Raw genomic sequence first — 24,082 nt, 5'->3', positions numbered from 1 at the left:
TTGCCACACATGGCAGGCGGGTTGACGTTACAAAATTACTCATTTATAATATTAATAGCATGCTTCTAAAGACAAAGACAAAATATTTATAATCTTTAATATTGAAACGCTCTTTAGTATAACATTCTCTAGAATTATTATTGTCATCCTCGGTAGGTAGCAGGCATTTAATAACCACAGGTGTGCTCATAACACAGCCATATATTCCACCAAGTAAGTGAATCATGGGATCTTAATAAAGGGATTCTTAACATTCTCCACACTGTCTAGACTATTAACTTCAAGTATAATATCGTTTAATAATATTATAATGCAAAAACAAGTTTGTTAATGTAATTTGTAGCAATATTTATTTATAGGTAAATAATAAATTGGCATGTGATTTTTGATAATCCAAAATTTTACAAAAAGGATTAAATGGTATTTCAAAGAAAATGGGTCAAGGAATTTGCTTTGTAAAAAAAAAAAAAAGAAATAAAGATATTGCATATATTACTAGACGTTTTAAATAATTCTGGATTAGTTTTAAAAATTTAATTCGATAGGGTTAATTTGATGTTGGCCCCGGCATAGAATCGACCACATCTTCCATTCTTCTCGGTGTCGTAAAAGGCGACTAAGAGAATCTAATGGCCGAGGGATGGGTAGCAGCATCCTTCTTAGAATATCACTAAAAGACTAACTGTAGTCGCCAACACGCCTGCTAACCGTGGCGACTACTGATAGAACTTCCCAACGAGAAGGCCTACCTTCATTAGTGGACAATAACGGCTGGTATGAGAGCCACGTAAATTGGTTGAAATTCAAATAGGTAGCTTTTTTAATAGCTATAACTTACAAAGAAGTCAACGTTGTTATTTGCCTTTATAAAGAATTTCTGTATATATATCCTGTATATATGAGATACGAGATCTCAATATAATTATAAGGTAGCAAGTTCTAAATAAGGTAGTATCGTAACTATTGCGTTGTTTCGACTCGATTATGTGATAGTTCAATGAACCATCTCAGGTTGGTCGAACCAGTTTACCAAGTACCTTCTACGTAGATAACTCTATAATTTTAAAGATTCTACAATTTATTTATACATGATGTAATATAGATTAATTAATTATTGAAGGCTTTATTTTTTTAGTGTAAGTCCTAACTTCTAATTTGCTTAGTCATGAATCAAATGTTGAGCTACAAACTAGTCAAAATTTATAAATCTTGGATACTTCCAAATTGAATAAAGATTTAAACTGACCATAAGAGATGAAGTAGTCCAAAATCTGCTGTACCTTGTCCAATAACCGTAAGAATTGGAAATAGTTAATAGAGGAACGATGAATGAATGAATAAGGACTTTCAACACCATCCATTTAATGGAAAGTGATGATACATGAGCAACAAACACCATGACATTATAGAATATATTGAACTACATACATTACACTCTTTATCTATTGCCACTCCTCAAGATTAGTCTTAGGCTAATGCTTATTACATCAGAGATGGCATTCGCTCTTTTACAGTTTAGTTCAAAACTCAGACGCACTTAATACACATTAGAAATAAAAAAGGCGAATTACATAAAATTTTACTACTAGGAATGTATTGGTAGAGTGGAGTAAGATTTTTTATGCAACTTAGAATTGCAAACAAGCTGACGGCTAGAATGGAAAACTGGCAAACAAGCTGACGGCCCACCTGATGGAAAGTGGTAACCGTCGTCTATAGACATGAACAGTACCATAACATAACAGAGTATACTGTGTCGCTTATGATACAAAGGTTGCTAATGTTAAATTGAAACTTAGCGAAATATTGAGTTTAAAATCACTATAAAAGCACTTGTACTATTCCACGATTTTTTTCATATCATATCTGATCGGTTTCTCCATATGGTACTTTCTAAGATTTGTGATGGTTTATATGGAAAAATACATTTGTTATATTACTAGTAAATTTGTTAAATACTTTCTTATTTGCAATCGACTTAAAAAACAGCAGGTTCTGAATTCGTTAGTATTTTTTTATGTTTGTAACCTCATAACTGCGTTAGATGTAAATTTATTAGGAATATTATTTTTTTTAATCTGAAAAGATATACTTATAGTTTGCTCCCATAGAAATTTTATCAAAATCGGGTCAGTAGTTTAGTTTTTAAATGTAATTGGTTGTGTCACAGTTGATGACAGTTTTTTTTTTGGGACACAATCTTTCTTTATTAAGCATTCTTATTGCAACAAATTCCATATATGTCGTTTCATATACAAAGGACCAACTGTTATTGATATTGACATTTTCACGCACATTCATTTAGTTACTATGTAACAGACTAATAGAATCGACGCAATTATTTTTTATAGTTGTTGCCCTTTTACCTTTTACCTTCGAAGTTATTATGAAAATATTTTCTGACTTTAAAAGAGAGAGAATTATAAAGTCAAGTGTTCGTTTTGCTAATTCTAAACCTGTTTTAGTAGATTAATTTCCTATGTCGTATCTATCTTCACGCCAAGTTTCTTAAATTGTACTTTTCTTGCTTAGTTTATATTTTTGGAACAAAAGGATGAAATTTTGAATTTAAAATTGCAGAGTTGTTATTTGAGTAAATGGAGCGACGAACTCAAATGTGTTGCAGGAACTCATTAGATGCACATGACTCAGGATTATTTCTTATGGCCGGTTTTAGGAGAGGTATTGTATTCAGCAATGAAGTAAGTGATGGCTGTAAGGATGACGACGATGATGATTCGGGTAGAACAAACAATTAGTTACGTAGACAGTTTCAATTTCGTACACACCAAGATAAAGAAAACGTTGTTATACGAACTATTATTATGCTTTATCGTTTTTTTTAGTTCACGGCTCGGCGTTATTATTTTTTACTTCGGTTGCGGTTAAGCAAGCTCATTTTCCAGTAAAAGTTATATTACTTTTGCTAACACCTGCCAAGTTACTTCCAGACAGATGAGGGGGAACAAGTTTCCATAATATCGTGCGTGTTTACTGCATACACCTTTCGAACTTCGTCACCTTGTACGCCAATATTTTTTTCGTTATACATACGAACTTTGTTTTTCTGTTCTTTTTCAACAATCTTCAAAAACGAAGAAGGTTCTCAATTTGGTTTTATTTTTTCATGTTTTGATTTTATATTTGACTCAGAAAATTTTTCTTTTATCTGAAAGGATGTACTTTAAGATTTGTTTCATAGAAATGTTAACATTTTTTTTATACAACTTAGAATGGCAAACAAGCTGACAGCCCATCTGATGGAAAGTGGTAACCGTCGCCTATAGACATGAGCAGTACCATGGACATAACAGAGTATACTGTTTCGCCCGTGATACCCCCCATGCGTTGCCATTCCTGAGGACTCAGGTGTTATTCCTCTGTACCCTGTAAATTCACGCCATATCCCACCCTTCAAACCGAAAGACAGCCATGCAAACACAACTGCATTACGGTAGAAACACGAATGGTACAGAGGTACCCAAGCAATCGACTTTGTACAAAGTCTCCCTCTGTTAACAACATCAGTTCAGTAGATTAGTTTTAAATTAAGATAACTGCTTTTGCCACGATTGAAGTCGAGTTTATATATATATATATATATATATATATATATATATATATATATATATATATATATATAAAATTCTCGTTTACCAAACTTCTCCGAAACGGCTTTACCGTAGAACACAGTCTTAAATTATATTTTATTACTTATATATATATATATATATATATATATATATATATATATATATATATATATATATATATATATATTATATATATATATATATATATATATTTTCGTCCAGTAATATTTTAGTTTTAGTTTTTCGTATTCCAAGAACTAAATTATTTATAATGTTTGTGGGCTACAATTCTGTTGAATCTGCCAAAAAAATCGTTGTCTATTATTTACTCACCGTCTTCTACACAGAAGCGTATTGCAAAATTGTGGAGCGTGACCAACGTGTAGAATGGGCCGTATCAAATAGATGTTGTATAATCTAATATCTATCTTCGGACACACTCTTCCCTCCATAAAACGCTTGACTGGCCATATAATTTATGATCCTACGAATAACTCATCAAAGTACATTTTGAATCGTCAAAGTGATTTCAATCACTGCATTAGTTTATTAGTTTTATACATTACTTTAAATTTCTAGTTTTATTTTATTATGGTTTCTGTATTACTTTTTGCAAGATCCATTACTTGACTTTTACTTGCTATCTCTTTATTATTTATTTCAATCGCAATTACTTCTGTTAGAATTGATGATTTGAATATTTCTTTTAATGGTCTATTTGACTTTCTTAAATAATTCTCAATATTTATAATAAACTTAAAATTATTATAACACATTTGTGATTTATTAATCTTTGTCGGGTGCTCACGATACAGGTTCGCCTAGTGCGGGGCCCATTGTATCTTGTGTTCGTAACTTTGTGTTTTTTTGTCAAATAAAATAATAATAAAAATAAAAGTAAAATAAAATAAACTGAAATATTGGATTGACAACTTATAGGCCAAAAAGAAACTCCAAAACAGAAGGTCGTAAATGAAATAATACTCGTACAAATAACATTTCATATTTTTTTCTCATTACCTTATTGTTCTATATCTATTGGCTGGTTGAGTAACATTGTTGTACTTTCGAGAATGATTATAAAAAGTGGGAAAAATTTGAAACTTCGCTTCCATAGAACCAATCACTCATGACAATGAACAATACGTTATAAACTACGGCAGTAGCGTATTACTGTAGTGAACGTAAATATGTAATTTGCTACTGAATCTTACATAATATGAAACAAGTTTTGAAATATTTAATACTATAGTAAAGAATATTACAATATAGGGTAAAAGCTTTGGGATGTTACATAGTTGTATGACGCAAAATCATGTAGTTATTATTGAATACACACAGGATATGAATAAAGTCAAATTCTTTATAAAATTAAATTGTTTATTTTAAGAGATTTACATCAATGTTGAAGCACGAGTGTTGGTAGTTAAAAAAGTATTACTGCTATTAGGCAATAATATTACATAGTTATATTCTGTGGTAATACACAAACGTATTTATCGAAATCAATAATAACCAATTACAAAAACTTTAAGTGGTTTTTAAATGCAATTGTCCTTAATTTGGAAGCGAATTTTCTACATCAATACAACATGTAACTATATTCATTATAGTACTATCAAATATTATATTAGATGAATAATTTTAAGATAATGATAAAAAAATTAATTGATTTTACTTACATATTATTGGTTTACACTATACAATTAATTTCTAAATAACAAACTCAAACATTTAAAAGCTAGAAAGTAAAAAATAGCTTGTTAAAGACACTCGAATAATAAATGTCACAGCTGCAAATTGGTATCCATAACCGTAACGGACTAGTGGAACAAAATTTAACAATTACTGGCCATCAATTTAACAAAGTCTCCTTATGCAACTGGCCTAAACGTCGGAACTTATATAAGTGTTATATAATACAAACGGAGGTACAAAATTGTTTTTATCCGGCGTCAGTGGGTCAAATCTGGTTGAACCAGTTGTGATCCATTTGTTAGATAAAATTGGTGTATCAATTTTGAAAACTTTTAACAGTTTCTATTGAAATGGACATTTATTATAAATTAGATTTTAAATCAAAGTTCGTATAAATTGAAAAGTAATTATGCTTATGTTAGAGTCGTATCTTGGGTTAGAACATTATTAACCCATATAGGGTTTATTTGCAATACTTTATTATATAGTTAAAATTCTGCAGTTCTTTGACATTTGTATCCCAAAATGTTTGATAATTTATTTTATTAATGATTATAACGTTCATGATTCACTGTTCATCCCAAAAGTTGTCTTGTAAAGAATGCTACTAGCATTAAGTCCGCTTTTTGTACATAATTTTCATTTGGTCAATAAAGTTATTTAAAAAAAAATTAATGACTATGCTTGATGAATTTTAAATGAAGCTTAAATTAAGGGGTAATATTGTCTATGGTCTTACCAATATTTAACATCTTAATGAGTTGTTTGACCAAAATAATAAAGTAGATTGCTAATAAAATGTAAATGCGAACAAATTACTTCAGATTGGTCGAGAGAAATCCAAGCAGGTCAAGGTAAGGAAACTAACGAGGAGTTTCTACAACTAAACTGAATAGCACCGAGCACAATGGTCAGCAGGACGTATTTAACGACTTTAGTGCAATAAAATTTAAGGTCGGTTAAAGTATAGTTTAAACTAAAGAGAAATTTGCTTATAATATAGTGTTGATTGATAATTTACTAAATATGATCTGTATAGTGTTTTACGCTATAGATGTACAAGTTTTAATAGACCTGGGTATCTAGGTCTATTAAAACTTGTACATATTATTTTTACAGTTAATTGTAATGGTGAGATTGTAATAGAGTTACCATTTTTTTTTATTTCTTGTTGACAAAAAATATCTTTATTAATTATACATAAAATATGATAATAATAATATTATATAAGTCTGTTTTGCAATTGACAAATTCAGGCTAGACAAATATAACTGTATAATTAACAATATATTTTATAATATGTTAATTTTGTACAAACTGTGGTCTTTAATATAGCATAAAGTAAAATATTATTGCGTAGCCATTTATATTACCACTTATATCATGTCCGGCCATTATGTTTAGTAGTATGTCCTTCACATGTAATTTCTATTTTATGCCTGCTTGACGATTTTAGCGTCATCGAGTGTCAACGAAAGATCGTGCTGATCATAAATCTTGTATTCATTACACTTTTAACAAAATTTCCACGAATTGACACGATGAATTGCACCAACTATTCAAAAAGCGGTACGCACACCTATTAACCTATTTTCGAACCTATTCATCAAACTGTCTTTATTACTTTACAATCAGTTGCTTAGCAACATAATTATCGATATATCGATCAAGTGTTTGTATTATTTGTTGAATCAGCAGCTCTGTTGAAGGTGTCAATGGAATATCTCGTGCATGTGGCTAACGTAGCGATTTTTTTCCTTTGCAGACAAAAATGTAGATAGATCAAATAGCCACATTACTAAAGGTACGATGTCAATTGACCAGGCGTCTCCACTGGTGCCGATCAAGCCTCAAGTGGCACTCCAGAACAGTGCATTTATAAAGAACAGTCATAATCGCAGCAGTTTCTGTGGGGTGTCGCCCTCTGCTAATAGCAACGGAACGTTTAAAACCTTTGCCGTTAATCGCAAGAGCTGGAGTGGAAATATAACCCTCCCACTTCAACAATATGCTCCTGATGTCGACCAAGCTCCGCAGTTAGCGACATTTCGATCGGGCACTGGCACTTTCCCGAGAAACAGGGAGAGAAACAATAACAGTACCTCCAACGGAATATTAACACCTAACGGGAACTCGGTTCAGACGTTCAAAGGAAATGAAATAAGAAGGAGCGGATGCTCTAACGGCCGACGCTACGCCGAGATCGGAAACTGGAGTAAAAGGTAAGCGTATTCGACATTGTTTGTTTGTATAAATTTACTGTGCAATCATACTTGATTGCATTGATGAGTTCATTATACTCGTAATATTAGAATTTACTTTAATTACTTGTATTAATTAAATATATAACATGGTGAATATATTTTTAATTTTCGGGTTCATAGTAATTAGAACGTCATCAGTTTGAAGATTTTTATAATGTTACTTTTTTTATTTCAGCTATAACTAGAATTAAAACGAAATGTTCATAATTTAAAAAAAAAAAACAAAAATTGAAAAAAAAGAGTTAAAATAAAAAAAGGAATATTTTATTAACAGCAATGCGCAATAATTTGTACACAATTATTTAAACAGAACAAAAAGTCATTTATACATTGATATACAAAAGTAACTAAGTGTCGCTTGTTCTAACTCTCCGTGCCTTATTTACTTTCTTTTTTCGTCTCGAGTAATTCTGTAACAAGTTTTCCAATTTCATTCTCTCGTAGCTTTCATTTCCTCCGTTCGACGAGATCCGCTCCCTTAGTATTACTTTTATTAGCTCTAACCGTTTAGTAAACATTGGTTTAAAATCTAATTTATATGAAATTCATTTTGGAAGTAATGATCTTTGAATAAATATTCATTCAATATTTGCGAAGATCCCGATTTTGGTGTATGTAAATATTAAATTTGTTGTTGGAATTAGGTTTTTAGTATACTATACTTCATATTTCTTTAAATGTATATAACTTTATATGGGACTTATTGCTTAGATTTTGTACAGTTAACTAGTGGATAATACTAAGGTAAAATCTAAATATAATTATAGTTACTTTTAGAATAATTTAATCTTACTCTATTTATCATGTACCATTTTTAAATGATAAATACATTGTATAAATGGAAATGGTAATAAACCAGAAATAAATGTGGTGCTTTAGGCTGAATAGAGTACTTCTAAGTTCTGACTAAACATAAGTATTAATTCCTACTGTAATTGTATTCTCACATGATTCTATTTTATTGAAGCTTATATTAACTAAAATGAGGTCACCAATACCATAATATTAGTATACTATCAGTGGTATACTCAAAACATCTAGGTTTCAAATACTGGATAAAAATTCATTATTGTTCTTTTCTCCAGTGAGACCGCAATCAGGGCTTCATTCCCCAGCCCCAGAAAGATTGTTCTCAAATATATCATTAACACATAAGTAAATGTTTGCTACTTTTATCTAATCACATACTTCATTATCTTTTATTCGTGCCCTACTAACTTTGTCCATAATTCTCGCTGAGTCAATTTGGGGCAGCTAAGCTGAACGATAAGGCAAGGCTCAATAATCTAGTACTTGTTTTTATTAGGGGATGCTTTTATCGTTGTGATTCGCTGTCGCTTGTGATGTTATCGCCTCTATTTGGAGGTTCTCCCTTTAACGGCTATTTATCGCCCGAGTCTCCTTAGGTTGTCTTTAAGTTTGTGTACAAGGAAAATGTAAGCCGCTATGATCTTATACGATTATTTTTGTCTTTCACTTGAACGAAATTATTTTATTTCAATACAATTGTTTATATTTGTACGTGATAATGTACTTCTAACTTATAATAACTTATATCTTTTTTTAATCGATTTCAAAAAGAAGATTCCCAATTTAGACTTTTTTTATGTTTGTTACCTCATAACTCCGTCAGTTTTAAACCGATTTGGAAAATTCTTTTTTTATCTGAAAAGATATACTTACAGATTTATCTCAAAGAACTTTTATAAAAATCGGTTCAACAGTTTGGTCTTTAAGTCAAAATAACAATTTGGATTTGTTACAATTAAAGTCGGTATTTTGTGGGGCACAATTTTTTATTATTGAAACAATACATTATACTAAAGAGGAATAGCAGTATCAATACCTATGAGTTTTTGTTTTATTTTATTAAATTTTACACTATTCAAAATGATTTTACATAACTTTGTACAATCAATGGTATTATTATTATTTTCATTTATAAATTTAAATAAGGTAATATAATAATTAATGTACATATTTAATGAAAGTACATAATAGTAATTTTCTTGGTCAAGTGCATACATAATAAGTTAGCATAAGACTCACTCAATAAGCATTGTACATAATTCGTCAAGGTTTTGAGGTAATTGTTTGGACCATTGTTAAAATTATTATTCTGCAGCAGTTCATTCCACTGGCAAACTATTTAGAATTTTGACAATGTAGTAAGTTATAAGATCAGAAATAAATTGTTGAAATAAATTTCTTCTTAAGGTTAAAGGTTAAATTGTTACTTACTTGTTCTGTTTAATACATTAACTATTTAATCACATTCGACGTAAAAAAAGCTATGTACTCATATGACTCAATAATGATCAAAACTGTAATTCCATGCATTTTGCCTTTACAACGCTGGTATTATCTTCTTTTTATTTTTAATTTAACAGCATCCGTTTTATCAGAGATAAGTTTTATCAACGATTCTTCGAATACCTTTTATTTTAGAAAGGAAATAAGCTGTAAAGAATTTAATTCATTTCTACAATTAATAAAGACAAAACTAAAAGAACAATTGTCCAATTACAAGAACTTTATTCGGTGACAAGACATTGTCAATTGTTGATTCCTTGAATATATGTAGCACAAAACGTTATACAAGAACTTATATGAATGAAGTGTTGATATGTTATTAAAGAAAGTTTTGTTTATCGAAAGTACAGAATTGTAGCATTCATAGTGATAGTACAGTAATAGATCCTGAAAATAAGATTCGATATTCGGTTTAGTCTATTTCTGAATTGCAACTTTTATAGTCGATTCTGATTGATGGTTTGTGTGCCTTTAAATTGATTGCCTGATTTTTCGTTTTACCTTCATTATTTGAAGGATTTTCTAATGTGGAAGGTCCTATGATTGTCGAGATTGAGGGTATTTATAAATGCGAAAGTGTGTTTGTTTATTTGTTACCTTATACTGTTGGAGTTTTAATACTGGCTGTTGACACTGAGGTTTTTTTAAAATAATGTATTATATTTAAGTTTGTTCTATGTCAGATTTTTATAAGACATGTCTCGTATTTTTTCACTAAGCTTATTATTTTATATCACAAATACATATATGTTTTATTACTGCATCCTGCTATTTACAACATATACACGTACTATATGGGGTGGAGAATGACATATAAATTATATATTTTGTTCCGGTCAATAAACATATCCAGGTTAGGCAAACGAAGTCGCGGGTAAAAGCTAGTATTGAATAGAAAAAAAAGTACTTACTTGTATCAAGTAGGTATAGTTTTACCAGTACAGAAATTTGCTGCATACAGAGAAATATTTTACTGCATTATAATAAAATTTGATATCTAACAAAATTTTGTTAAAAAAATACAATAGCGAGGGCGGACTACTTTCTGAAACCCAGAACTCCTAAAAAATCTTGGCAAAAATAGATTACATTATTAAATTTCTTTTAAAAAAACCTTGCATATTTTGCTTATATTGTTTTATTCCTTTATATGTTGTATAAGGCAAATAAAAATAATATAACTTATTCCAAATCTTCAGAATTGGATATAATCACACGAATATGATGACAGTTTAATACATCCGTAAATGGCAGATCCTGGACCATAATTGGAATTAGAGTAATAAGCCGTTGAAGATTCTTACAACATTACGTCATTTATTCGTTTGGGCTCAGCGTTAACCGTCAAGCTAGCTTTTTTAAATTGCTGTTGCTCAACAAATTTATGCCAGAGGTCCGGCCGAAGTATTTAGTCTAATTACCTACTCACTGGCTATTTAGGCGTTGGAATTGCTGCAAATGTTTCAACTTGACAATTTAAGGTAATTTGAACTTTAAAGATCAGCAATTCATTATTCCTTATTGCGGCTACAGTCTATTTTCTGCTAATTGATTTATTTTTTGTAATAAGACTATGAGAAGTGCTTTAGTGTACTTAAGATAGTCTTTAATTTCGGTCTTTATTCGTCCTAGTAAGTATATATCATTAACATTTGTATCTTCTGTGACTATCGTCACAGCAGATTTTTCAAGAGTTTAGCTACTGTTTATGTATGTACGCGTATAATAGGACATTTTGTAATCTTACTATGATTATCGTTTCTGACAATTGTTTCGACTTCATCTGGAAGTCTTCTTGGGCGTAAGTTGCTTTATGTCACATTGTCTCGTCTCGCACTAGTTTGGTTGTTGTCGGAGATGAACTTTTCGATACTACAGCATAACCTTCAAGAAAAGAACATATTCTTTTTTAAAAGGCCGCAGTATATCTGCAATGCCGTTGGTGTTGTGGGTGATCATGGGCGGCGGTAGTAACTTACCATCAGGTGAGCCGCATGCTCGTTTGCCCCCTGTGTTGTAAAAAAAAATGGCTAAGTTTATGTTTCCTAGGCGGTTTCGGCTGTATCGGACCCGTAGATAAAGAATGAGTTCAACACAAACTTTGCATTTGAATATATCATTGCAAATTTACATTTATAATTAAACAAAATAATAAAATATACACTTCTGAAATGTTTATTAATAAAATCTATAGTGAAGCCTTTGAATGATTGAAATTATGCAATTTTTACAGAATTTCTTTTGTAATTTTATCATTAATTTCGTGTATCGTTAAACTCCAAAATTTCGAACCGATTTCATGGTAGGCAGGCAATACACGATACCAACAGACGATTGATAGAGCGAGTGAAAGCCAGCAGCCGGCGCCTCGAGCTGTGTGTATAGATTACTGAATCCAGTTATGTACAGCGAATTACGTTATGCATATGATTTCCTTTGGTTAGTGCACATTATCGCGTCTGGTGTAATAACCGAATCGAAAAGAAATATTGCTGTGTGTGTTTTAATGGAAATAGAAAATTGAAAAATATATTTTCATAACTATTGAATGAAGACCTTTACCAAATGTAGCCGTTATTAAAACTCTATTCCAGACAGGCTCTTATCAATTATAATTTACTCTATACTTTCATTACTATCATCTTTTCTACTAACATTATTTGTATGCATGATCTTCATTCTTTCTCTTCTTTCTAAATCCTTACTAACATTATAAATATGAAAGTGAATTTGTTTGTTCATTACCTCTTGCAGCTTCAACGACTTAACAAATTTTATTGGAAATGGACATATATATAATGTTTGGGATGGAGAAATGACATAGGTTACTTTTTATCTATCAACATATTTATCAATCAACATTTAGTACTTTTTTTTCTACTAGTGGTATTATTCTCTTTCTTCTTTCCGAGTTCTACTTTTTAACTTCTACAATATTTTTAAGCAACTCCAAGTTAAGTTGCTCTATATTTTTATGTGTAAAACATCGATCTATTTTTCAATTTTGAGGGGATTTTTATAGTTTGTTTTTATTATATTAGATTGAAGTCGCTTTTCAACTGACCTAAATATTAAACCATTCTTTTTACGTGCATGATACAATTTTTAATTGAAACTGTTTACTTACTTGATGATACCGTATTGACTTTGCCAAGATCCAAGTCGGTATATTGAAATCTTAAATTATCATTTATTTAGATAAAAGGTGACCTAAATATCGAAGCAAAGTCGAATGCGTCTGCTTTTATCAAAACTGTGCGCATACGAATGGATTTATGCGTGATATTTGTACATGCAGACTTCTGCGATATCGTATTTCTTTTAAAGTCATTCATTCGTAAGGTTATATGATTGACGAATTTGGCACGTTCGACAAATTTTACAAAACTAGAAATAATTAGCTTTTTGCTCGCTACTCTGTACGTGTGGATTTCTGAAATTGGAAAACCATTGGAATGGACCACTTTTAGATAGTTCTAGATACTTCAAGATGAAACTGTCACCAGATTTTAAGTTACATATTCAGGAATACAAATACGTGTACTGCGTCCAATTTGGAATAACAGTTTTTGCGTAATTGTCATTACGTAAACTCTGTCCTATTCGTGTTTCTACCGTGAAGCAGTTGTTTGTATGGCTATGTTTCGGTTTGAAGGGTAGAATATAGCAGGGAATTTACAAGGTACAGAGGAATAACACCTGAGTCCTCAGGAATGGTAACGCATGGGGGGTATCATGGGTTACCATTCCTGAGTTATACTCCATCCATACTCTGTTATGTCCATGGTACTGTTCATGTCTAAAGTCATCTATAGACATGAACATGCCATCCATCAGATGGGTCGTCCGCTCGTTCGTTATTCTAAGTTGCATAAAGAAAATTTCTATCGGAACAAACATATACAAAAAAATATTATTTTACTTCTACTGGTCTGATTATATCTTTTTTTTTTTTTGTTTTATAAATATCTTCCATGTTTTATCACAATGTTATTATATTAGTAAGATACAACCGGAGTTAGTAGTGCTTACGTTGATTGCTAAGAAAATAAACCTATTACGTGCAGTTATTCTTTCATAGTACCGTTAACGTTGTATTCCGTGGTTTGTTGGCTTTCTTAGATACTTATAATAAGTTTTGATACATAAAAAAGCATAGGCTGGCAGCACATTTGCAATGCCTCTGGTGTTACCGGTGATCATATGTGGCGATCGTCACTTACTGTCAGGTGAACCGTATGCTAGTATGCCCCTTGTGTTTAAAAAATCTTAGATGCTTAATGCTTTATCATACAATTGAGTTTATGCATAAGAAATATAGCCTGATTTCTAAATTACCTACTAACGATCTGTATGATACGTTTAATGATACTGCCATTATTCGTCCACTGCTGGACTTCTGAAAAGCTTCCGCCATAGACTGCCATAAAAACGGTCCTGAGCCAACTGCTTCCACTGACTCCCGGCATTGCATTTTAGGTCGCCCCTCCATCTAGTGGGGGGTCGTCCTATACTGCATTTTCCCGTACGGGGTCGCCACTCAAGAAACTTTTTTCCCACCTGTTATCGGTTCTTCGAGCTATGTGACCAGTCCATTGCCACTTCAGCTTGCTAATCCTTCGGGCTATGTCAGTTACTTTTGTGTACAGAAGTGTACGGTACAGAGGAATAACACCTGAGTCCTCAGGAAAGGCAACACATGGGGGGTATCATGGGCAAAACAGTATACTCTGTACTGCTCATGTCTATAGGCGACGGTTACCACTTTCCATCAGGTGGGCCGTCAGATTGTTTGCCATTCTAAGCTGCGAAAAAAAAACTCATGGGAAACGAAGGAATGCCGGGACCACACGGTGTATTTAGCTTTTATTACCTATTTATATGACTACGAACATTACGTATAATGTAACGGTCATAATTTGTTGCTTTTCAAGGTCGTTACGTTATTTTTTATTGGCATTGACACACTAGCATTTTAGTGGTGTTTATGAATTAGATCGTTCGTGATTAAGTAATTATATGAATACTAGCTTTTCCCCGCGACTTCGTCTTCGTAAGTGGAATATATTCGCGGTCCTTCATGAAAAGTAACCTATTTCCTTCTACATTCTATATGATGTGTTTTTACCAAATGGTATGTGATTGGTTAAGCCGTTACGACGTTAAGAAGTAACAAATAAACAAACATGGCCCCGGGGTACAAAAAACAATATTTGATCATTCATACAAAATGATTCTTATAACTGGGCGGTTTGTCTTTATTTTATAACCCCATATTAAATGGATTATTCTGTTATATCCTGATGATTTTTTTTTCTATCTTCATTTACACTGACTAGAAAAAAAAAACTAAATTATACTAAATTTCTAAATAAAAAAAGCTCTCAAAACTAAATTCCGAAAGTGAAATATTATTTTGCGCTTGACTTAATAGACTCTGTGATATATACTTGCATCTGACCTCCATGTTAAAACGGACTGACGGACGCCGGGACGGACGGGACAAAGCCGACGGAAAAGCAATTTTCTCACAGACAGGGTTTGTACCATTGTGTAAAGATTGCGGGGGCCTTTTCAGAGTTTTTGATGCTATTATTTCCTTGATATTTCTATATCAATGCAGTTATAATAATATGCGGATATGTGGTGGGCCACCCTCTGCTACGTTGAATTCAAATGCTTGGCGAAATGCTAAAGTTCTTAGGGTCTATTTGACAGTGAATTGAACATTTTTGTTTATTATCATCACCATATTAAACGCTAACTGTCCACTGCTGAATATAAACCTCCCCCATAAGGGGAGTTTTGCCAGTAGTTGCCACGTTTTTTTTATACAATTTAGAATGGCAAACAAGCTGACAGCACACCTGATGGAAAGTGGTAACCGTCGCCTGTAGACATGAGCAGTACCATGGACGTCACAGAGTATACAGTTTCGCCCGTGATACCCCCCATGCGTTGCCATTCCTGAGGACTCGGGTGCTATTCCTCTGTACCCTGTAAATTCACGTTTGGCTTGAGTTGGTGACCAAAGGCAACCGTTAAAGAAAGTGTCTTGTAAAATGCACGGTGGAAGACTATCGCTCATCCAGATGGTTAGGATGGAACTTTAATTTGTGGTGGATTTTATGATCAAAAAGATTTTTTGAGCAAAAACCTGCGTGAAAACCCAAATTAACTTGAGTGGCGGCGATAGAGTTGCATTGTTTTATGCTCGGCGATATAAGAGCATGCTTAAGTCATGCTTAGTCTTGGGTTAACCACAATGACAATAGTCAACAGATACTTGTAACCACCCCATCAGGAATTATAGTCGTGAACTATTAACGTTATTTGTTTTATGGTATTATAAAATTAATATGTGACCATTTTGATTAAATGTTTCAATTAAAAATAAATATTAAATCAACTATCAATACCGTTTCATGAAGTTTCTGATGCCACAAACAAAAAATAAACAAATAAAAATTTGGAAAATTTAATCTGTCATTGTAAATCTATGCGTAAGTATTTTACACAGTTCTACTACTAGATGTATAAGTATTCAAACAAAAATGAAAGAGATTTCGCAAAATGCACTTTCAGTCTACTTTATGTGCCACGCTTCTGCAGATTCGCGGATGAGCGAAATTGAAATGTATGAACATTCCTGGGAATCATCAAAGCTAATTAGTGTTAGTGTATGGCTCTATACAATTTTAACTTACTTATGGGGATAAAGGCACGTATAATGTACTAACTGTGTACTTTTTATTATACAGATTGTGATTTGTTAAACTAGGTCGGGTGCCCACGATACAGGTTCGCCTAGTGTTGTGGGGCCCATTGTATCTTTTGTTTGTAACTTTGTGTTTTTTTTTCAACTAATACATTTCTATTTATATAATCTTTTCTTTTTTAAACAGAATTCAAAAATAAGAAGGATCTCAATTCGGTTTTATTTTTTAATTTTGATTTATATTTTTACCTCGTAACTATTAATTTAATACTCTCCGTAAAAATTACTTTCAGTCCTGGACATTATACGGTTCTAATATTTATTTCTAAAATTTTCGACTGACTTAAAAAAAAGAGGTACTCAAATCGATTGTATTTTTTTATGTTACCTCAAAACTCCTTTACTTAGTTCTAGGTCGATTTGGAAAATTATTTTTTTATCTATAAGGTTTGATCACATAGAAATTTTATTAAAATCTATTTAGTAGTTAAGTTTTGGTATCAAAATAATAGGTTTTGCCACAATTGAAGTCGATTTTTTCGTGGAACACAATCTTTATTTTCATTATATTTCAACTCCTCCTTAAAATGGTACAGTAATTGATAATATATTATCTTAATAGTAATAAACATCTAAACATTTTTACTGACTTATATATTTATGATTAAGAAATGAAAAAGCATTGAAAAAAAAAAACACATTTTACATCTCAATATATTCTTGCGAAAGTGCGTTGTACTTTAGAACAGTCTTAAGGCAAAAAACAAAAAAAAAAAAAAAAAAACAAAGAAAACAATATCAATAACAAGATACACTTCAAAGAGCCACTCTCTCGTATTTGTATCAATTTACGTATCCATAAACGTTGTCAATAACTAGGGACGAACACCTGTCAGTGATGTTTACTAAGTAAATAATGTTACGAACAAAACTCAAGGAAACCCCATATTGAATATTGGGTAGGCCCACTCATTTCGTATTCGGGATGCGTGGCGGAACATAAATATGCCTGTCGCCCTCATTACAATAACTGGAAGCAGGCTCGGAGGCTGCAACGGATGCTACGTCCCAATGGGACGTCACTCACATAATGGAATTCTAGATCGGTCGTGTAACATTGTTGCGCCATGTCCCCATGTCCGTAATGAGTGTTTTATTCTCTATTCGCTTATGTATTGGTGATATCTATCTTTGCCTTTTACAGATGACGTAATTTACGTAAGATACATTAAATAAATACAACTTTGATTTCTGTTTTCCTTGCTGTCACGCGCCGTGACCGCCGGTATCCGTATATCTTTGAAATGGAATGTCCAATTTCATTAATTTAAAGAGTAATCTACAGGCATTGAAATAGTCTTGAATACAAAATGATTTATTTGGTTAAAGATTAATTATTATTATTATAGCTTTTTATCCACTTCAGTGGTCCCCAAGGGTAAAAGCCTCCTCCATCTTTTTCAAACTTTTTCACTTTAAAGATTATTACTAAGGTACAAATAATATGGCCTAGTTTATACCGGCAACACTATGGCATATTTTAACATGAAAAAGTAGTTATTGTGGCGTAACTGTAATAGTTAGACATATGATATTTTGGACATTTTTTGTAGACATTGATGCCTTGTATAAAACTTCACATGTACATCACTTTGCTCCATTGTTAATATTTTCAGCGGCGTATGCGGTATAATAATTTCTTGGTATCTTTTTCACACCTTGAGGTATAATATCGAAGTTTTTTTTTTATACAACTTAGAATGGCAAACAAGCTGACGGCCCACCTGATGGAAAGTGGTAACCGTCGCCGTACCGTACCGAGCAGTACCATGGACATAACAGAATATACTGTTTCGCCCATGTTACCCCCCATGCGTTGCCATTCTTGAGGACTCAGGTGTTATTCCTCTGTACCCAGTAAATTCACGGCATATCCCACCCTTCAAACCGAAACCCAGCCATGCACACACAGCTGCTTCACGGTTGAAACACGAATGGGACAGAGATACCCAAGCGATCGACTTTTGTACAAAGTCTCCCTCTGGTATCCTACATCTATCATCTACTTCCATACTTTAAGTACTTCAAACATATTTTTTTCTCTCTGAGTCATTGTCCAAATTTTACACTCATACAATGCTATACTCACTTCGAACGTAAGCTTTTATAATTTTTTACAGATTTTCTTTAATATCATTGGTGGTATAAAAAAAAAGTTATTTTAAAATGTTGACTTTCAAATAAAAACAGAGATGGGCGGTGGGTAGCGGACTAGGTACATCGGTGCATCGCTAAAAGCACGGTCTAGCGAACACGGCTCGCAGTTCGAACGTGTGGCCGATACCAAGCAACCCATTCACCCGTGCGTGCACTGTTTGTTATGCTAATTGTGCGACTGATTTGCACAATAAAACATACTAGCAACTCGACAGTTCTAACGAGTCGACCGTATGATACGCGCCGACGCGATAATGCCTAATTGTAACGATAATTAACCGCTATAGTGGTACGGTGGTCGTACAGTTCCGTTCATTGCGTGTACCGTTTTATTTGTAAACATAAGTCAATATTTTGTGTACATTGACACCTATCAAGAACGAGCTGCGATGCTTAATGCTTTTATGATAAACTGATGTTCCTTGACGCATCTACACGAATAAAAATCCAAGTTTAGGATTTGTTTATCCGTACTATTTTTTTAATGGATAAATGAATAATGTAATAATGTAATGGACACTGAGAATCCCATTGCTAGCAATATACCCAACCAGGTCGACCTCCTCGCGGTTCTCCCTGGAAACTATCATGGTTAATTCCTGATGAATTCATCATGATGGGCTAACTGTCCTGTTTTCATTCTCATCTATCACCCTTCACTGGTGCGCCGCCAGCGTATCCCGTTAGCGCAGGCGGGGTTACCATACCATCTTCACCCACTAAAAAAAACCCTGTCTATGCTAAAGATATACGCTGGCGGCGCACCTGTGAGAGATGATATGTGAGGATGAAAGTAAGTCAGTTAGCCCATAGTGATGAATTCATAAAAAAACAATCAAAACTGTTTCCAGGAGGAACTGTGTGGAGCTCGACCTGATAACATATATTGTTAGCAATGGGGCCTCTAGTCCTCTTACTAACAATCCCTTTCTCCTAATAGGATATATAGCTAGCAATGGAGCTATTAGATATTTATATTTCCTCTCTCTCTCTTTAAATATTTAGGTTGCCATTGACTCAGAAGAGGCGGCAAATAAACCCAAATATCATACGGCCTACATATCAAAATTATTATACTCATTCACAATATAGGGCAACGAAGAGTACGCGAACCATTATTAAGTCAATGGCGCCGTACTAATTGGCCCGAGTGGCATTTAACTAGTCGGTACGGATGGCCCACTTCATTTAAACACTTGAATAGGCATCTCAGTATACATTTACATTGAAATAAATGCTACAACTAAACCTAATTTGCGTATTCGTTTCCTATTTTAATTCGATGCTTTTGAATTTGCCTCTTTTTACGATGACGTCTGATTTTTGTGGCTATGTAAAACGATGTCGTATTATTATATGTATGTAATTTTTTTTTTTATATAAATAAGAAAAAAGTATATATTTATGATTTATAGTTTAATTGAACTTATATACAAATATATGTGTATTTTGAATGTAAGTATATAAGTTAGTTTGTATTTATGTTTATTTATTATTTCTTAGTTGAAACAAAACACTGTTTTCTCTTCTTATTGTACGCACACTGTCCGTTAGTAATTAATGCTCCTTTGCATGCAGGGTTTGCTGGAAGAGTTCGCTTCCATGATGTTATGTTACTTATAATTATTATTTGGAGAACAACATACATGGTATTAGAAATATGAGCGTAATCTTTCACATGATTAGAAAGTGCGGAAACCCCATCGTCTGAGTCACAGTCAGTGCGCAATACTGCACCGCTACGGATTCACGGCATGAATCATCAGATTCTTTACTGGATTACAATTTTTTGCTGTTTCAGTTAAATTATACTGTGACATTTATTATTGGATATGGTATAGAAAATATATAAATAAATAAAACAACTTTTTTATTAATTATTTTTTATACTACTTAGAATGACAAACAAGCTGACAGCCTACCTGATAGAAAGTGGTAATCGTCGCCTATAGACATGAGCAGTACCATGGACATAACAGAGTATACTGTTTCACCCATGATACCCCGCATGCGTTGCCATTCCTTAGGACTCAGGTGTTATTCCTCTGTACCCCGTAAATTTACGCCATATCCCACCCTTCAAACCGAAATACAGCCATGCAAACACAACACAACACGAATGGGACAAAGTCTCAAGTCTTTGTACAAAGGCCAATATATCTATTGACCAGGATAAATAGTAACAAAATCAATAATTAAAAAAAAAAAATTAATAATTAAATTATATATATATATATATATATATATATATATATATATATATATATATATATATATATATATATATATATATCTTACCACGCTTGGCAACCGTAATTAGGCTTTGGTGATGTTTTAAGAGGTACCCTGTTGCCCATCCCTTGACTATTAAGGTTCCTTAGTCACCTCTTACGACACTCATGGGAAACAAAGGGGTGGACCATTCTATGCCGGGACTATACCGCAATATAGTAATATTGTATTAATACTCGTTACATATAGACATAACACCATAGTGTCGGTTCAATCACAAGATAAAGCCTGTTCCATTCACCACAAGCTTTAATTAAGATCGACATAAGCGGATTGACGCCAACGTGTTACAACGTGTACAGTCGGCTTCATAAATATCATGTACGCAACGCACCTCTCTTATAGATTTACCGCCTTATTTATAAAAGTATACACTTTCTACAAACCTTTTTTAACTAATACACTGCTTTGGGGGGAAAAGTATTGTTGGTAATGAAGTTTGACAGCCCCATTGCTGGCAATATGCCCTATTAGGTCGACCTCCACGTGGTTCCCACTGGAAACCATCGTGAACAATTCTTGTTGAATTCGTCACGATGGGCTAACTAACCTACTTCATCCTCACCTATCATCCTTCACTGGTGCCCCGCCGGTGTATACCAATAGCGCGTGTGGGGTTACCATGCCATTATCACCCATTAGAAAAAAGAAAAATACACTGCTTTGTCACTTTATTTCAAATTTGGTATTCAAAACAAAGAGACAAAATAATTCAATAACTGAAATATATTTATAAAAGGTTTGACGTCTTTATGAATAAGGGGGTTATATTTAACTAGCGATCTGTCTCGTTTTAGCACGGGTAGATTGATAGATAAATTTATATTTTATTAATAAGCAAATTTATACATACAAAAGTATACATGCAATACAGTTTATTTGTATGACGCCTTTGTTTTCTTATTTAATAACAGTATCTTATTATATAATGTATATTCTTATAAATTAATAATATTTTTTTAATGGGTGACAATGGAATGGCAATCCTACCCGCGCTATCGGTATACACCGGCAGGGCACCAGTGAAGGATGATAGGTGAGGATGAAGTAGGTCAGTTAGCCCATCGTGACAAATTCAACAAGAATTGTTCACGATGGTTTTTAGGGAGAATTACGTGGTCATAATTAATAGTACGGTTAAACATTTATATTATTGTTATTAGTTATATATAATAGAAAATTTTGTTTTCTCAAAATTAGAATAGAATAACATTTTATAATGTGTATGACATAATTAACTGAAACTGGATTTGTAATTTTGTAAATTGTGTATAAATGATCTTTAATCTATAGTGTTATTCATTTATTTAATATTTAATATAAAACAATGTGATCAATTTAAAATATACAAGGTAACAAGGTGATCAATCAAATTCTAAATTGAATACAAATTTTTACATAAGTTCAATCAAATACTAAAATAAATGCAAATTTTTATTTTATGTTGTTAATAATGTTAACCTTTTTTTTATTACTTCAACAGATTGGACTCAATGACAAGTCAATCAGGATTTATGTATTTATAATATTAATTACCTATCAGTTATCAAGTTACTGTAAACAAGTAACGAATCATATATATCTGCAGATCAAAAGTCACCAATATATATAAATTCAATAGAGAAGGGTACATCCTAACAATCTGACGAAGATAAATCGGATCTAACGTGTCGTTCGTGAAGTCATTTCAGACCATGATTTATGAAGTTGACTGTACCTCTATGTTTATTATTACGTTCGTCCGTTATAGATAGATAGATAGATACTCTTTATTGTTTCCTCCAAACGATTACAAAAGTAAACTTATTATAAATATAAATAATTACAAGAAATAATATTATGTTTTCATTATATAAACGTTTAGATAGTAACCTTATGGTATCGTAACTTAATAAAGCAATGGTCTATTTGATGTTCCAGTCGGCAGTTGGCTATTGTCCAATAACTGTATAGCCAGCATTTAAACCAACTGTAGTAACCACAGTACTGAAATATCGTAACTAAGGGTGCCTGTTATTATATGCCAAAATATATATTGGGTTTATAAACCTAACTAGTGTTTGGGGGGAAGGGGGAATTAATAATGGGATCTAACAGCCCCATTACTAACAATATATCCTATCAGGTACACCTCCACGTGGTTCCCCCTGGAAACCATTGTGATTAATTCTTGTGAAATTCATCATGATGGGCTAACTGACCTGCTTTCATCCTCATCTGTCATCTATTACTGGTGCCCCGCCAGCGTATACCGATAGCGCAGGCGGGGTAACCATTCAATTATCAACCATAAAAAAACCTAACTAGTGGCTGTGTTTTGGTTTGAAGGGATCATCACATTAGTCATCAGTCAGTACTTTTTTTTTGATGGGTAAAAATGGTATGGTAGCCCCGCCTGCGCTAACGGGATATGCTGGCGGAGCACCAGTGAAGGGTGATAGATGAGAATGAAAACAGGCCGATTAGCCCATCATGATGAATTCATCAAGAATTAACCATGATAGTTTCCAGGAAGAACCGCGAGGAGGTCGACCTGGTTGAGTATATTGCTAGCAATGGTATTCTCAATCCCCATTACTAACAATCTCTTTCCCCCCATCAGTCAGTATTGGACAGCAGTACTAAACTTAGGCTTCTTCTTATTGGGGGGGGGGGGGGGGGTTGCCAGTAGTTGTTGCCATGCCGTATTAGTACATAGATAACAGTTGTTTTGATTTGATTTTTATTTTTCAAGCGTATTCCTGAATAGCTATCATCGGTGTCCATACATTTTGGGGGGAAAACAAGGACAATATTTCAACGCAATTATCTGCAGTTTCCAGTCTATCGCATAACGCGTTGGTGCTCTATTCAAATCAGTCTCCTATGGGGGGACAATAGCATCACGGCGATTTATTGCAGTGAAAAGGGTAAACGGAACGCCAGTATGTGTGAAAAATAATATAATACCTACACCAGTTACTATCTATCTATATTTATTAGGAGCC

At 32.9% G+C, this 24,082-nt stretch overlaps 1 protein-coding gene across 9 annotated transcripts in view; it reads left to right on the top strand.

Annotated features, from left to right (window-relative positions):
* Positions 1–24,082, top strand: part of LOC113509955 (protein sprint) — a 365,904-nt gene that overhangs the window by 199,978 nt on the left and 141,844 nt on the right. For 7 of the 9 annotated variants that reach the window (XM_052894340.1, XM_052894345.1, XM_052894341.1 and 4 more), the window contains one exon: positions 7,057–7,513. The exons of the other annotated variants lie outside the window; for them this stretch is intronic. In XM_052894340.1, the coding sequence (XP_052750300.1) occupies positions 7,057–7,513 (457 nt within the window). The remainder of the gene's footprint in view (positions 1–7,056; positions 7,514–24,082) is intronic. 9 annotated transcript variants of the gene reach the window in all.

This window comes from Galleria mellonella, unplaced genomic scaffold, assembly GCF_026898425.1.
Source record: "Galleria mellonella isolate WM207_F2 unplaced genomic scaffold, CSIRO_AGI_GalMel_v1 utg21, whole genome shotgun sequence".
Classification (NCBI taxonomy): domain Eukaryota; kingdom Metazoa; phylum Arthropoda; class Insecta; order Lepidoptera; family Pyralidae; genus Galleria; species Galleria mellonella.
The sequence above is the reverse complement of the archived record's forward strand: the minus strand, read 5'-3'. Positions and strand labels throughout refer to the sequence as shown.